Source organism: Mytilus galloprovincialis, chromosome 10, assembly GCF_965363235.1.
Source record: "Mytilus galloprovincialis chromosome 10, xbMytGall1.hap1.1, whole genome shotgun sequence".
NCBI lineage: Eukaryota > Metazoa > Mollusca > Bivalvia > Mytilida > Mytilidae > Mytilus > Mytilus galloprovincialis.
The window spans coordinates 38,957,940-38,971,791 of record NC_134847.1 but is presented as its reverse complement, the minus strand read 5'-3'; the positions used below and the strand labels follow the sequence as shown (position 1 = coordinate 38,971,791).

At 33.1% G+C, this 13,852-nt stretch overlaps 1 protein-coding gene across 1 annotated transcript in view; it reads left to right on the top strand.

Annotated features, from left to right (window-relative positions):
- LOC143049478 (uncharacterized) overlaps window positions 1-13,852 on the top strand; it is a 28,371-nt gene extending 14,519 nt beyond the window's left edge. Inside the window, exons 5-10 of the mRNA XM_076223095.1 lie at window positions 2,101-2,159; window positions 7,701-7,876; window positions 8,146-8,311; window positions 9,044-9,232; window positions 10,212-10,347; window positions 12,903-13,852. Of these exons, the coding sequence (XP_076079210.1) occupies window positions 2,101-2,159; window positions 7,701-7,876; window positions 8,146-8,311; window positions 9,044-9,232; window positions 10,212-10,347; window positions 12,903-12,920 (744 nt within the window). The 3' untranslated portion in view covers window positions 12,921-13,852. The remainder of the gene's footprint in view (window positions 1-2,100; window positions 2,160-7,700; window positions 7,877-8,145; window positions 8,312-9,043; window positions 9,233-10,211; window positions 10,348-12,902) is intronic.

The window sequence follows — 13,852 nt, the reverse complement described above, 5'->3', positions numbered from 1 at the left end:
ATTGTCATCTCTAGTGAGGTTAAAAATCTTTTATGTTTGAGTGCATTGTGCCTTCGTGTATTTTTAGTTTTCCTTTGTGGTGTACACAATCTTTTAAGATGTAAGTGTGTAACATTTAACATTTACGTTGATCTTTTTAAAACATCTATAACAATAGTAGTGTTTGATGTTGTATTACATAATGACGACAAAACGATGAGCGGACACATTTTAGAACAGGATGTTCTGTCAATTTAACATCCTAAAAACGAACAAATAACCTATTATCTTAGATTTCCCATGCTCAAAATAGTTTAGGTTTTGTTAATCGTGCTTTTTATTAATGAGAAGTTATGAATCATCTTGTTATGGGATATGATATGTCTACAGTTTTTTTTCTTGTTTCATAGTATATACTTGTTTAACATTGTTTGATTGATTTTTTGGTGTTAAACGTTACTTTCAATAAATTTGACTACAACGTTGCGGTCAGTTTGAAAAACTAAGGATTTTCTTATCCCATGGATTGATTACCAAAGCCGTATTTGGCACTACTTTTTTTAAATTTTGGATCCTCAGTGCTCTTCCACTTTGTACTTGTTTGGCTTTATAAATATTTTGATATGAGCGTCACTGATGAGTTTTATGATGACGAAACGCGCGTCTGGCGTACCAAATTATAATCCTGGTACCTTTGACAATGTTTGATAATTTATTTCATTTGTGGAGAAATCCGCATTATTATTGTTGTTTAACGTGTTAAGCGGATATAAAATTCAGGAAAAGTAGATGTAAAGGTATTCACAATAGTGAAACTTCAATAATCACAATCTTTAAGCAAAAGTAGTTTACCGATGCTCATTCGCCGTTTCAGAATCTAATGCATTTGATAATATTTTCAAAAGTGTACACCAAAACGTCGTGATTGGTTAAAATCGTCCTAAAAAATGGAAATTCAACCAATGACGTGACGTTATTTTCATTTTGGGGTACGAACAATGAAATTACCCATAGTCCTTTAGATTCTGAAACGGCCAATTAGGACGATACAAATAATAATCAGTTTTTGCTTAACACTTTTATTTAAGCAATTCTTAGCATGTTGGTGAACTTTTTCTCGGTCAATAAAGTGAAGATAGTATTCTTTTCTTATACAAAATGTTTGCTGATCTATTATCAGCATAAATTTATCCTTGTCAAATGAATTAAAAACCAAGTTAGATAGTATTATTAAAATAATGCAAAACTTTGAATATACAGTTGAAGTCCCCTTTTCAGAATTATTTTGTTGAATTATGAAGTGATAACAACCACTCATAATGAAGATTAAAAAACATTTTTGAAAAACTGAAATCATTTAAACAAAATCATGTGAAGGACCACTTGTATCCATTCTTGAGTTAAGTTACCAAAACCAGGTTCAAACATTTTGTCATTACCTAAATTATATATTGGACTAAAAATGTAATAAAAAATTGGTAAATAAAATTGAGAATGGAAATGGGGAATATGTCAAAGAGACAACAACCCGACCATTGAACAGACAACATCAGAAGGTCACCAGCAGGTCTTCAATGCAGCGAGAAACTCCCGCACCCGGAGGCGTCCTTCAGCTGGTCCCTTAACAAGTATTTATACTAGTTCAGTGTTAATGGACGACATACTAAACTCCAAATTATACAAAGTCGTGTTGTGTACCAGTTGCAAATAATATTTGGTGAAATAAAACACTTTTTATTCTCTTTGCATTCTGATTCACTGAAAACATGACAGAATAATGATTAAAAAAGTATTTCTTTACTCTGCTTGATATGAAAATTAGTGAAGATTTTCCAAAAATGCCGTAGACGTTATTTGCTTCTTAATCAAAGAAGGTTGAATTGTTTTTGGCCATTGTTGACATTGGTCGTATGTTTAATTGAGGCTGCAGGTTCTTTAGTACTTCTAGTTAACAGTTGATCAGGCTTGCTGTAAAAGTAAAATATCGTGCAAATCCAGTCACTTAATTTAACTTGACGCTAAAAACTAAAAACAAAAAATTAAGTTTAGCGTAAGATGTTTAAACAGTTGCTATGAATTTTTAAGTAGAATAAGTTCCTAATAGCATTTGCATATTTTCAGTTGCTAGTGATGTACAAGCCTATGCCAGGGTTTATATCATTATCAATTGTAAGGTTCATGTAAGTATCTGTATATATTAGTCATCCATTTTATGATGTCTGTGTGAAATTACTGTTCCTTTGTATATCATGATTATGGCAGTTTGATTCTGGATAAATGACTTCCGTGCTGGTTTCTTTCGGCCATTGTTTTCGTTGTTCAGTGGGTGGACGAATCAATTGATGCAATAAATTTGATTTAGTGATGTGTCAACCAATACATTATATCATTCTTCAAATAAAGGCAACAGTAGTATACCGCTGTTCAAAACTCATAAATCCAGGGACAAAAAACAAAATCGGGGTAACAAACTAAAACCGAGGGAAACGCATTAAATATAAGAGGAGAACAACGACATAACACCGAAACGTAACACACACAGAAACGGACCAAGCATCAGACAAAACACCACGAGAATAACAAATATAACATGAAAACCAAATACATGAATTTGGGATAGACAAGTACCGTGCCACGTCTGATCTCAATATCTCAAAAATAAGAGAAAACACAAACGACTCAACGTTAAAATGCAACACACACAGAAACGAACAATAATATAACAATGGCCATCTTCCTGACTTGGTACAGGACACTTTTAAAGGGGAATAAAAGTGGTGGGTTGAACCTGGTTTTGTGGCATGCCAAACCTCGCACTTTAATGGCAAAGTTAAATATAACATTGAAATGACAACATAATATTACAGGACTACAATACAAATAAATAGGAGAACATATTAGACAAAGAAAAACATGATTAATAGATAACAAAAAGCATCAGGTTTAAAAATTCAATACGCCAAAAACGCGCCTTAACCACACAGGACTTACAAGTGACGCCCAGATATAAAAGATCGAAAGTGAAAAAAGTACAAAGTTGTACAGCACTGGAGATAAAAAGTTGAAAAGGTTTCGCCAAATACGGCATTGTTTTTATGCCCGGGATAAGAACATTCTTATTATATAGAACAATTCATGCTATTGCAAACAGTAAATTTTATCAAATGAATATGAAAGAGATATACATAAAGAAACTGAAGTATTAACTAATTACAGAAAATTAAACCCGAATACATAACGCCCAGATATAAAAGATCGAAAGTGAAAAAGGTACAAAGTTGTACAGCACTGAAGATCAAAAGTTGAAAAGGTTTTGCCAAATACGGCATTGTTTTTATGCCCGGGATAAGAACATCCTTATTATATAGAACAATTCATGCTATTGCAAACAGTAAATTTTAACAAATGAATATGAGAGATATACATAATGAAACTGAAGTATTAACTAATTACAGAAAACTAAACCCGAATACATAATGCTATTAAAGTTTAACACAGAATATTTAAAAACCTTCCGGTACAATTTCGTTAGATTACACTTTTGAAGTTCTTTGCAGTATTCAAAGTTAGTTTTATAAGCATTAAATTTAGTACTGTATGTTCAAACAAATAAAGAAAAGATATAAGCCTTCTAATTTACTACATCAGGCGCGCGTTTCATCTACAAATCAACCCATGAGTTGTGCTTGTCTTAAAGCAGTTAGAAGGCCAAATGCAAAGTAGAAGACCGTTTATAAAACAACCGAATATTTCGAGAGAGAAAAAATGAACCAATTAAAGGCGTCAGTAATTAGCGGATGTTCAAATCTCGTTAGTCGATTCGAAAGAGAATGAGTCAAAATGTCTTAATCGTCAATAGGAAACAATTGATAAAAATAAAGAGCAGACGAATGTTTTGCTATTATTGAGACGGCTGAGGCAGTGTATGCCTAGGCTTAGAAATCCCAAAGTGTATCGAATTTCAACATGTTATGAACAGTAAAATTGAACCAGGTAACTTGTTCACTGTGCTTAAACGGCTGTGGGTAACTTAAGTTACCCACAGCCCAAGATGGTGGACTCTAAACTCGTTGATATTTAATTCATACAGGATGTACCTTTTTCGACGTTTTTCATGCAGAATGTAAATATTTATAGGATTATTGAATAAAGAAATGACTAACAATTACCATAAATTTGTTAATATAGCGTTCACTAAAGCGCAAGGTCAACTTTAAAAAATGCATAAGATGTCCGTAACTTTTTTATCGAAACAAAGCAGACTGTCCGTAACTTTATTTTTAGATGTGGGTAACTTTTGATTTAAAATTTTAAGAATTATAATTTCAACAATTAGGAGACAATTAACATCATATTTGTAACCTTCGCGGCCGTTTATACTACTCATTCACCACCAAATGTGATTTTATTAACGCATCATACTTACACAACAGAAGTTTTATGTGGGGTTTGTGGTACTCCATCCTGGTTATGGTTTGAACTTTTATTTACTGATGTGAGTCTTATCGACGTTTTTCGCTTGTCAGACCAAGGCTTTTCCATACTCTTTAATGTTTTGAGTTTAATTATATGTTTGCGGTTTACCTTCACCTTTGTTTCTTTCTATGTGTATTTTGATGAATACTCTTTGACGCGGCTCGGTATTTATACATCCCACCAGTTAGTTATAGTGTTATGATTTTTTGAATATGTTTCCTAGTATGTTTTTTTTTCTTCCTTTGTATGTTATCAGGGGTTGTTAGACTATTAAATTACCCTGTTGTCCTACGTAGTTATTTATATTTTTATATACTATGTCGAATTGTTACACTATGTTGACTGCTCTTTTCCTTTTATTGTCACCGACTTTTACCTATTGTGTCTTTTAGTTTTATTCAGTTTAATGAGATTAAATGCAACTTGCATACAAATGAAATATGCAGCTAGCTGTAAAACTAGGTTTAATCATTTATACAAAATGTCCTTTTTTTTTTTTAAAGTATTCCCATTTACTGTAAATCTTGGCCAGGGTGCCGCAATATCACCGTGCGCAACGTCCCAGTGTGTCCAGATTGACACCCCTTTTATTTTGCTGATGGGATTTGTTTTTGTGGGGATGAGAGAAAAGTGTTTTTGGCTTTTTCAAAAAGACGTAAAAAGTTTGTGCACTTAAGTCTCGTATAGTCTATCCACTGCATGCCTGGGCAATTTGGGTTCCCCTCCAAAATCCCGGATTCACGATACCCTTGTCGTTGCTGGCAGAAAATCAGTAAGTGTATACATGCTACATGTATGTGTAAAAAATACTTGTGTAGTCTACTTGTTCAAAAATAAAAACGAACAATGATGTTTCAACAGTTTATCTGCTATGATCGGAAACAACCCTCCGAACAAGGCGATTCGGGTACCCCGACGTTATACAAAATGAGACCCGAGTTTTGCGGATTTATCGTGATTTTTTTCATATTTTCCCAATTTTGTCTTCCATCGATACAATGAATTATATCATACTAGACATCTACTTCGTTTTGTGAATATGTATTCGATGCAATCTCTATCATCAGTTTAAACATTACATCCGCGCATGTCGATTCTTTGAAAGTTACGGACATCTCTATTGGTATGATGAAAAAAGTTACGGACAAGTTGTTTTGAAGTTACGGACAGCCTAAGTGTTTTTTAAAATCGTGCTGTGATCATTTATTTTGTAGAATTTAATCACCTTTCCAGTTTAGGGGTTTCCCTAAACAATTCATACAACTTTTAAATTCAGTTGTTTAATTGATACATTCGTGGTATTGTTATTCTATAGAAGAAAAGTATCTAACCGACGCAAGGCGGCTCCATCTTGGGCTGTGGGTAACTTAAGTTACCCACAGCCGTTTAAGCACAGTGTTGTTTTTTGTGATACTTTCTTTATTCTTTCATGCATGCAAGTATAATATGATCATATTAGCACAAGGAGAAGGGTAATTTTCTGTTGATGTTTACTGTTTGTGGCGTAAGTTTATGAACCTGGTGTAAAATAAGGGAAGAACAGAAAAGAAAAAAATAAGAGAGGATGAAATTTCTTTTTAGCGGGTATGTTAATGTTTGGCTTTCACAGTGAAAATGAATTACAAAAATTAAAAGAAGTTCGTAACTTTTAAGAAGCCCCGTTGGCGACATAGCTTTCGAGATGTTTCGGCCACGCGAACAGCTCGGCTATAGGTCGTATTGACAACAATACCAGTTCGGACATAGTCGTTTTAAAAAGGAATGTTACTTTATTACCAAATAGTCGTTTTGTCATAATATGAGGTCAGAAACTCTAGAACACTTGTAAAACTTAATTACGCGCACATGATAATGACATTAATACATTTCCATTTGACTTTTGTGCTCGATAAATATTTTTTTTTTTAAACAGAGAATATAAGATTACAATTGGGCATTCATGAACAAAAAAAAAAGATTACCAATTCGAAAAGTCGAATCAAATACATGTAAATGATTGTTCCATAACCTTCATAAATGCGGGTAGGAATGGGGTATCTCAAACATTTTTTTAGTTTTTTTTTAGACGAAACGCCCGTCTGGCGTAAATATAAAATTTCAATCCTGGTATCTATGATGAGTTTATTCACATCAAGAATGACAGTAAAAATAGTATAATGTATAGTTGAAATAACATTGGTGTTTATCAGTTTACTCCATTTGACCCTTTCGATAGCTACAAATGATATTTAATCGTGTTAACGAATGACGATACAAAAAAATAAGGTTCATTTGATAACGACGGTACCCTCATAAGTTTAAGAAAAATACGACTGCATAAAATTCTCAAACCATCACTGATGTATCCTAAATATGACAGGATATGATTTTTATCGAATTCGCCATTTTGGTTTCCTTTTTAGCTACAGGTTTGGAACTTCAAAGGGCTACTCTATATACTAAACAAATTTCATTAATAATCAACATTTTACGATTTTTCTTATAACATTCTATTTCACAGATAATAATGGATATGCTCCTAATGTCGTAACTACAATCCCTTTTCACGAATGTGACCTCCCGAATTAGACGTATTATCAGGTTTGTACTAACATGAGCTGCACGACGGGTGCTACATTTTGAGCAGGACAAGCTTACCCTTCCGGAGCACCTGAGAAAACCCCCAGTTGTGGACGGGTTCGTGTTGCTTAGTCTTTATTTTTCTATGGTGTATTTTGTGTACTATGATTTGTATGTTTGACTTTTTCTTAATTAGTAATGGCGTTGTCAGTTTATTTTCTATTTATGAGTTTGAATGTCCTTTTGATATCTTTCGCTCCTCTTTTTTGATCCAGACTTTTATCAAGGACGTATAACTAAGTACATTGTACATTCGTCCTTGCTTTTATCAATAAATGTATAGACCACCAATATTATAAAAAAATGAACAAAAAAAAAAGAAAAATGTATGGAAAATATATGGAAAGAATATGTTTATTATTTAGCGGGTATTTAACGCTTGGTGCTGAATATGATTGGATATGATTAAATGCAGATTTAAAACGTATGTTTCATTTGTTATTTTGACCTCTGATTCTAAAAGCAGATTCATTTTCTTCCCTTTGCAATAACTTAAAATAAGATGGCCGAACAAGCAATATGACCGAAGCGACTGTGGCCGAACTGGTAGATTGGCCAAAACGTTTTTCATCGTTGACATATTGGCCTCTGAGCGCAAGTAGAAATAAATGTATTATCTGTTTCAGACAAGGCAGTGTCGTTGTGGACTATCGAATTAAGGTATTGGCATCTACTGACAGCGACGAGGTTTATGCCTATTTACATGAAAAGAAGGATGCACTCGAGAGTTCTGTAATATTTAAAGGTTATAGTTTAACAGATGATTACATAAAGGATCATGGGAACTATTTTCTTCGAAGTGGTAAATATAATGTTTGTGTCATGATGTCAATCAAGTTCTTGATTGTTTTTTTTTAATCAAGTATATTTAGTGTGGTTGATAAAGAATGCATTCTGTTTATTTTTAAATCAAAAAAGAATTTCGGTTTATTATAACCATGACTGTTCAATCTAGTTGTCTTTTAAGTAATAAATTGCTTTTGAATTTATTTTATCAACAGCGTTCCTGCTGATTATTTTTTAATAGATCATTAGGATTTCCATTGATTGGCATTTTTGTTTTTATTTCAGCAAAAACAACGCTTGAAAATAAATGTTCTGCCGCTGGTATCTGTCCAACGGGATACGTTTGCAAACAATCACTTGTATCATCGTTAATTTGTGAACATAAATGTAATAATCATGTATGCCTCAATGGTGGACTATGTTATTTAAATGAAAGCAACGCGTTTTGCAAGTAAGCTTAACAAATACGTTATTGATATGCAAATGCAGTATCTAAAATAAATGTACTTGTTTTCTTATATTTCACTTCTTTATTACGGCTAACTTGATCTACTGATCTTTTGAGAAAAACCTGCTAATATTAACAAAAAGTGGTCTTCAAGTAGGTCGAAATTTATATATTATATATTTACCAATCTAAAATTTTGAGTACTATTTGGTCTGAAAAACATGCCTTCAATTTGTAAGATTTTCAATTATCGGTTGTTTATTTTCTTAAGCTTCCTTTAACGTTTTACCTTTCAGCTAATTTATGCGAGTAATGACTGCCTAGATTTGGTTCTCTCTTATTGATAAAATCTACGCATTCTTTTTTTTTACCCACAATCCGCGTGAATTTATTCATCAAACTAGGTTCTTAAAGATGAGATATTTTTCCTGAATAAAAATTGCAAATGTTATGAGCAACGTTGAATAAGTTCTTAAATAATCAGATGACAATCAATTTTAGGAAATTATCAACTGTAATTATTGTAGTTGTAAGGCATACAGGTATGTCTTATACAAAACATATGTCGCAGCTTCTGAATATTTTTCTTGTAGGTTGAGATAATTCCTTTCTTTCATTATGTTTCATGATCAGTTGATTTGAGAAAGTTATTTTGAACATACTAAATATTGATAAAATATAATGAAATTATATCTTCCCGTTCGCATAATTTCTATTTCCCTTTTTATATTCCAGTTGCCCGGAGAATGAAAAACATGTATATAGTGGAATGAATTGCGAGTTAGTAAACAACAAACAGGTAGAAGAAAAGAATGATGACCCATTAATAATTGGAGTTTCGGTCGCTGCTGGAATTGTCTTTATTGTCCTTTTGATTTGTCTAGGTTGCTGCTCTTATAAACACTACAGCAGAAAATACAGCATGTTAGTATTTGACAGTTCGTTATAAAAACATGTATACTAGGTATAAAGTTAATTTAAAAAAATAAGAAAATGGAGGATTGAACCTGGTTTTATAGCGCGAAACCTCTCACTTGTGCGACAGCCGCATCAAAGTCCATTATATTGAGAACGATGTGTGAACAAAATGTCACAAATAGGGGAACAACAACAACACGAACTCCACCAAAAAACTGGGAGTGAATTCAGGTACTCCGAACATATCCGATGTCATATGTATAAAGGATATTCCATAACGGTCAAGAAAATTGTGATGGCGTCCGTAAAATGTACGATGTGATGTTTTCAACTTCACAATTTCGAACTCTATAAATCATAGATAATTGTATTTATTAAATATGTTTGAATATAAGTATTGTATTGCATTTGCAGTAGACGTCACCTAATCATCTATCGAGATAACCTCGGAACACTGACGACGGTCATATGACCTGATATAAACATAAATGTAAAAAGACCAAGAAGCACGTACGATCTTGATTGTTTGCTTTCATGTTATATATTTCACAAATATCTGTATATCATCGTCTACCTATAAAAGAAAGGTTGTTTTGTGTGGGCTGGGTCAATCAACACAATAGTTGTTCCTGATGTCTCGATCCTTTGTTTCACTTTTCAATGTTTACATTCCTTGCTTTTAGATAAATAAACCACACGCTGAAAATTCGCAACCAACCTCCTCTAAAGGTTGAATTGAAGGTTACATAAATACGGGTTCAAGTGAGGTTGATTTTTACCTACAAGCCAATAATTCATTAGCGATATTTTTAAACTCATTTTGACGAACAACACTGTTCTTAAAATTGTGTAAATATATTTTATAAATTCCGCTTGATGTGCTTTTCTTTTCTTGTGACAAATTCATATTCAGATTTTAAAATGACCCTGTAGACAATATTGTCTATCAATTAGGATGAAAATTTATTGTTCATAATATTTTCAGACATGAGTTCGACGTAGAAAGTAAAAGCTATAGTCGAGACATAAAAGTGCAGTTAGGGGTAATCGATGATGATGATGATTTTAAAGACCTCAGTGGTGATATGTTTGAAAGATTTGAGGACACTGAGTCAACTCTGGTGAGTTTTCAATCTAAACAATGCTAAAGAGTTAAGCTTCACACTCCTTTTTAGCTCACCTGGCCCGAAGGGCCAAGTGAGCTTTTCCCATCACTTGGCGTCCGGCGTCCGTCGTCGTCGTCCGTCGTCCGTCGTCGTTAACTTTTACAAAAATCTTCTTCTCTGAAACTACTGGGCCAAATTAATCCAAACTTGGCCACAATCATCATTGGGGTATCTAGTTTAAAAAATGTGTGGCGTGACCCGGCCAATCAACCAAGATGGCCGCCATGGCTAAAAATAGAACATAGGGGTAAAATGCAGTTTTTGGCTTATAACTCAAAAACCAAAGCATTTAGAGCAAATCTGACATATGGGGTAAAATTGTTTATCAGGTCAAGATCTATCTGCCCTCGAATTTTCAGATGAATCCGACAACCCTTTATTGGGTTGCTGCCCCTGAACTGGTAATTTTAGGGAATTTTTGCTGTTTTTGGCTATTATCTTGAATATTATTATAGATAGAGATAAACTGTAAACAGCAATAATGTTCAGCAAAGTAAGATTTACAAATAAGTCAACAATACCAAAATGGTCAGTTGGCCCCTTTAGGAGTTATTGACCATTATAGTCAATTTTTAACCATTTTTCGTAAATCTAAGTAATCTTTTACAAAAATCTTCTCCTCTAAAACTACTGGGCCAAATTAATCCAAACTTGGCCACAATCATCTTTGGGATATCTAGTTTAAAAAATGTGTGGCGTGACCCAGCCAACCAACCAAGATGGCCGCCATGGCTAAAAATAGAACATAGGGGTAAAATGCAGTTTTTGGCTTATAACTCAAAAACCAAAGCATTTAGAGCAAATCTGACAAGCGGTAAAAGTGTTTATCAGGTCAAGATCTATCTGTCCTGAAATGTTCAGATGAATCGGACAACCCGTTGTTGGGTTGCTGCCCCTGAATTGGTAATTTTAAGGAAATTTTGCTGTTTTTGGTTATTATCTTGAATATTATTATAGATAGAGATAAACTGTAAACAGCAATAATGTTCAGCAAAGTAAGATTTACAAATAAGTCAGCATGACCAAAATGGTCAGTTGACCCCTGAAGGAGTTATTGCCCTTTATAATCAATTTTTAACCATTTTTTCGTAAATCTTAGTAATCTTTTACAAAAATCTTCTTCTCTGAAACTACTGGACCAAATTAAACTAAACTTTGCCACAATCATCATTGGGGTAATTTGTTTAAAAAATGTGTGGCGTGACCTGGCCAATCAACCAAAATGGCTGCCACGGCTAATAATAGAACATAGGGGTAAAATGCAGTTTTTGGCTTATAACTCAAAAACCGAAGCATTAAGAGAATTCGAAAATCTGACAGGGTTTAATTGTTTATGAGGTCAAGATCTATCTGCCCTGATGTTTTCACATGGATCGGACAACCCGTTGTTAGGTTACTGTCCTGAATTGGTAATTTTAAGGAAATTTTGCCGTTTTTTGTTATTATCTTGAATATTATTATAGATAGAGATAAACTGTATACAGCAATAACGTTCAGCAAAATAAGATCTACAAATAAGTTTTACATGACCAAAATAGTCAATTGACCCCTTAAGGAGTTATTGCCCTTTATAGTTAATTTTTAACATTTTTCATAAATTTTTACAAATTTGTAGAAAATATTTTCCACTGTAATTACTGGTCCAAGTTCATTATAGACAGAGATAATTGTAGCAACAAGAATGTTCAGTAAAGTAAGATCTACAAACACATCACTATCACCAAAACACAATTTTGTCATGAATTTATCCGTGTCCATTATTTAATATGCACAAGACCAAGGTGAGCGACACAGGCTCTTTAGAGCCTCTAGTTGGTCCAAGCTTTGGACATCGGTTTAGAATTCAATGTATGATGCCAACATAGTCTTCAATGTTTTATCGTTGTTTATATAAAACTATTGCCACAAATCTCGCATTTATTTGGACATATGTGGGGGAAAGGTAAACGACTATACAGGATAATCGGCACGAAGTACTAAAAGGTATTGAATTTGAAATAATCTATTAACGATTTTCTGGAGATAATTCATTATCTGCTTACAGAAAATGTATGAATACTAAGAAACTGTGATTGATCGAACAGAACCTGCAAGGTTGACCCTCTCAAAAACCCTTATGCAATTAGAATTTACAGCAACCTGATGGACATACATCAATAACTCTTTGTTATTAACCAATGTTTATGTAGACCACATTAAGCTTGACGTTTTGAGAACTTGACTGTATTGGATTATATCACAGATCAGACACAGAAAATGTCTAGAAATCTCAGCAACACATGCTCTTCTTTCGTGCGATTTATTACGTGACTTTTGAGAGTAGAAAATTTCGCAATTTTACAAAACTGGTTGGCTTATCTTTCTGTGGGAGGCATCAGCACGGATAGTCACATTTGTTTCATCGAAGTTTTTATTCAAGGGTAGTATTTGTTTTAGATGTAATGCCAATCTGTGGTCAATTTATAATGACGATTGTACACTCAAATCATGTCAATTTTTTTCTATTACAGGAAAGTACTTATCTATAATAAGGAAATCAGAATGCAAACCCCAAGAAACTGTCTCCCAGTATAAAAAGGAAGAGACTGGTACATCATTATGAGTTATCGGTTTATGTTGCATTTCTATAATTTTCTTCGTACTATATAGAAGATAATCTGATGGAAAAGCAATACATACACTTTGGAACACTCGACAAGACATGTACTAGACATATTTTACTCAGCAGCGAAGAGTTAGTTTGATGCTCTCTAAAATGATAAATGTAAGGAATAGTCATCTTAATTAAGGAAAATCTTGTACCATGATCCTTTGTTCAGAGATAATATACTCATGTACTAATAAGATTGATGTTGTACCGGGTGAACTGTCGTATATCGCCAAGTTCGAAAAGATAAAACTATACTTCGATCATGGTCATTTGCTGATATAAACTGCTGGTCATTTTATTTTATAATTTATAAACATATTGAATTTAATGAGGTATGCAATTTGTTTTAAAAATATTCATGTGTAATACTGTACTTTGTGTTAATATTAATTCGAAATATAGTTCTAATATTGCAGTCACATTACTGTTAGTGTTTTGTCTTAATGACTACCACGGTGTATATACCACAATTTGTGGACTGCTTGTGTCCGAGGATATACATTTTAATAAGAACAGTGCTTTTGAACTGACTTGGAAATACTTTGATTTTGATTTTTATACATTGAATGTTTTCACTTGAATGAATAAAGAATGCATATCTGAAATTATCTTCTTAATGATCAAATGTTCCTTCGGTTGGTTTGAGCGTATTTTTTAATTAACTGTTACTTTTCAAACGCTTGATGGCAAAACTATTTTTTTTTAAATGCGCATATGATGCACGAAATTACTTCGATACTCTTATGAATTGGTATTATTTTACATTGAAAGAATTAAAGTGAGAGAAAAAGCTGTATGAATGTTACGAAA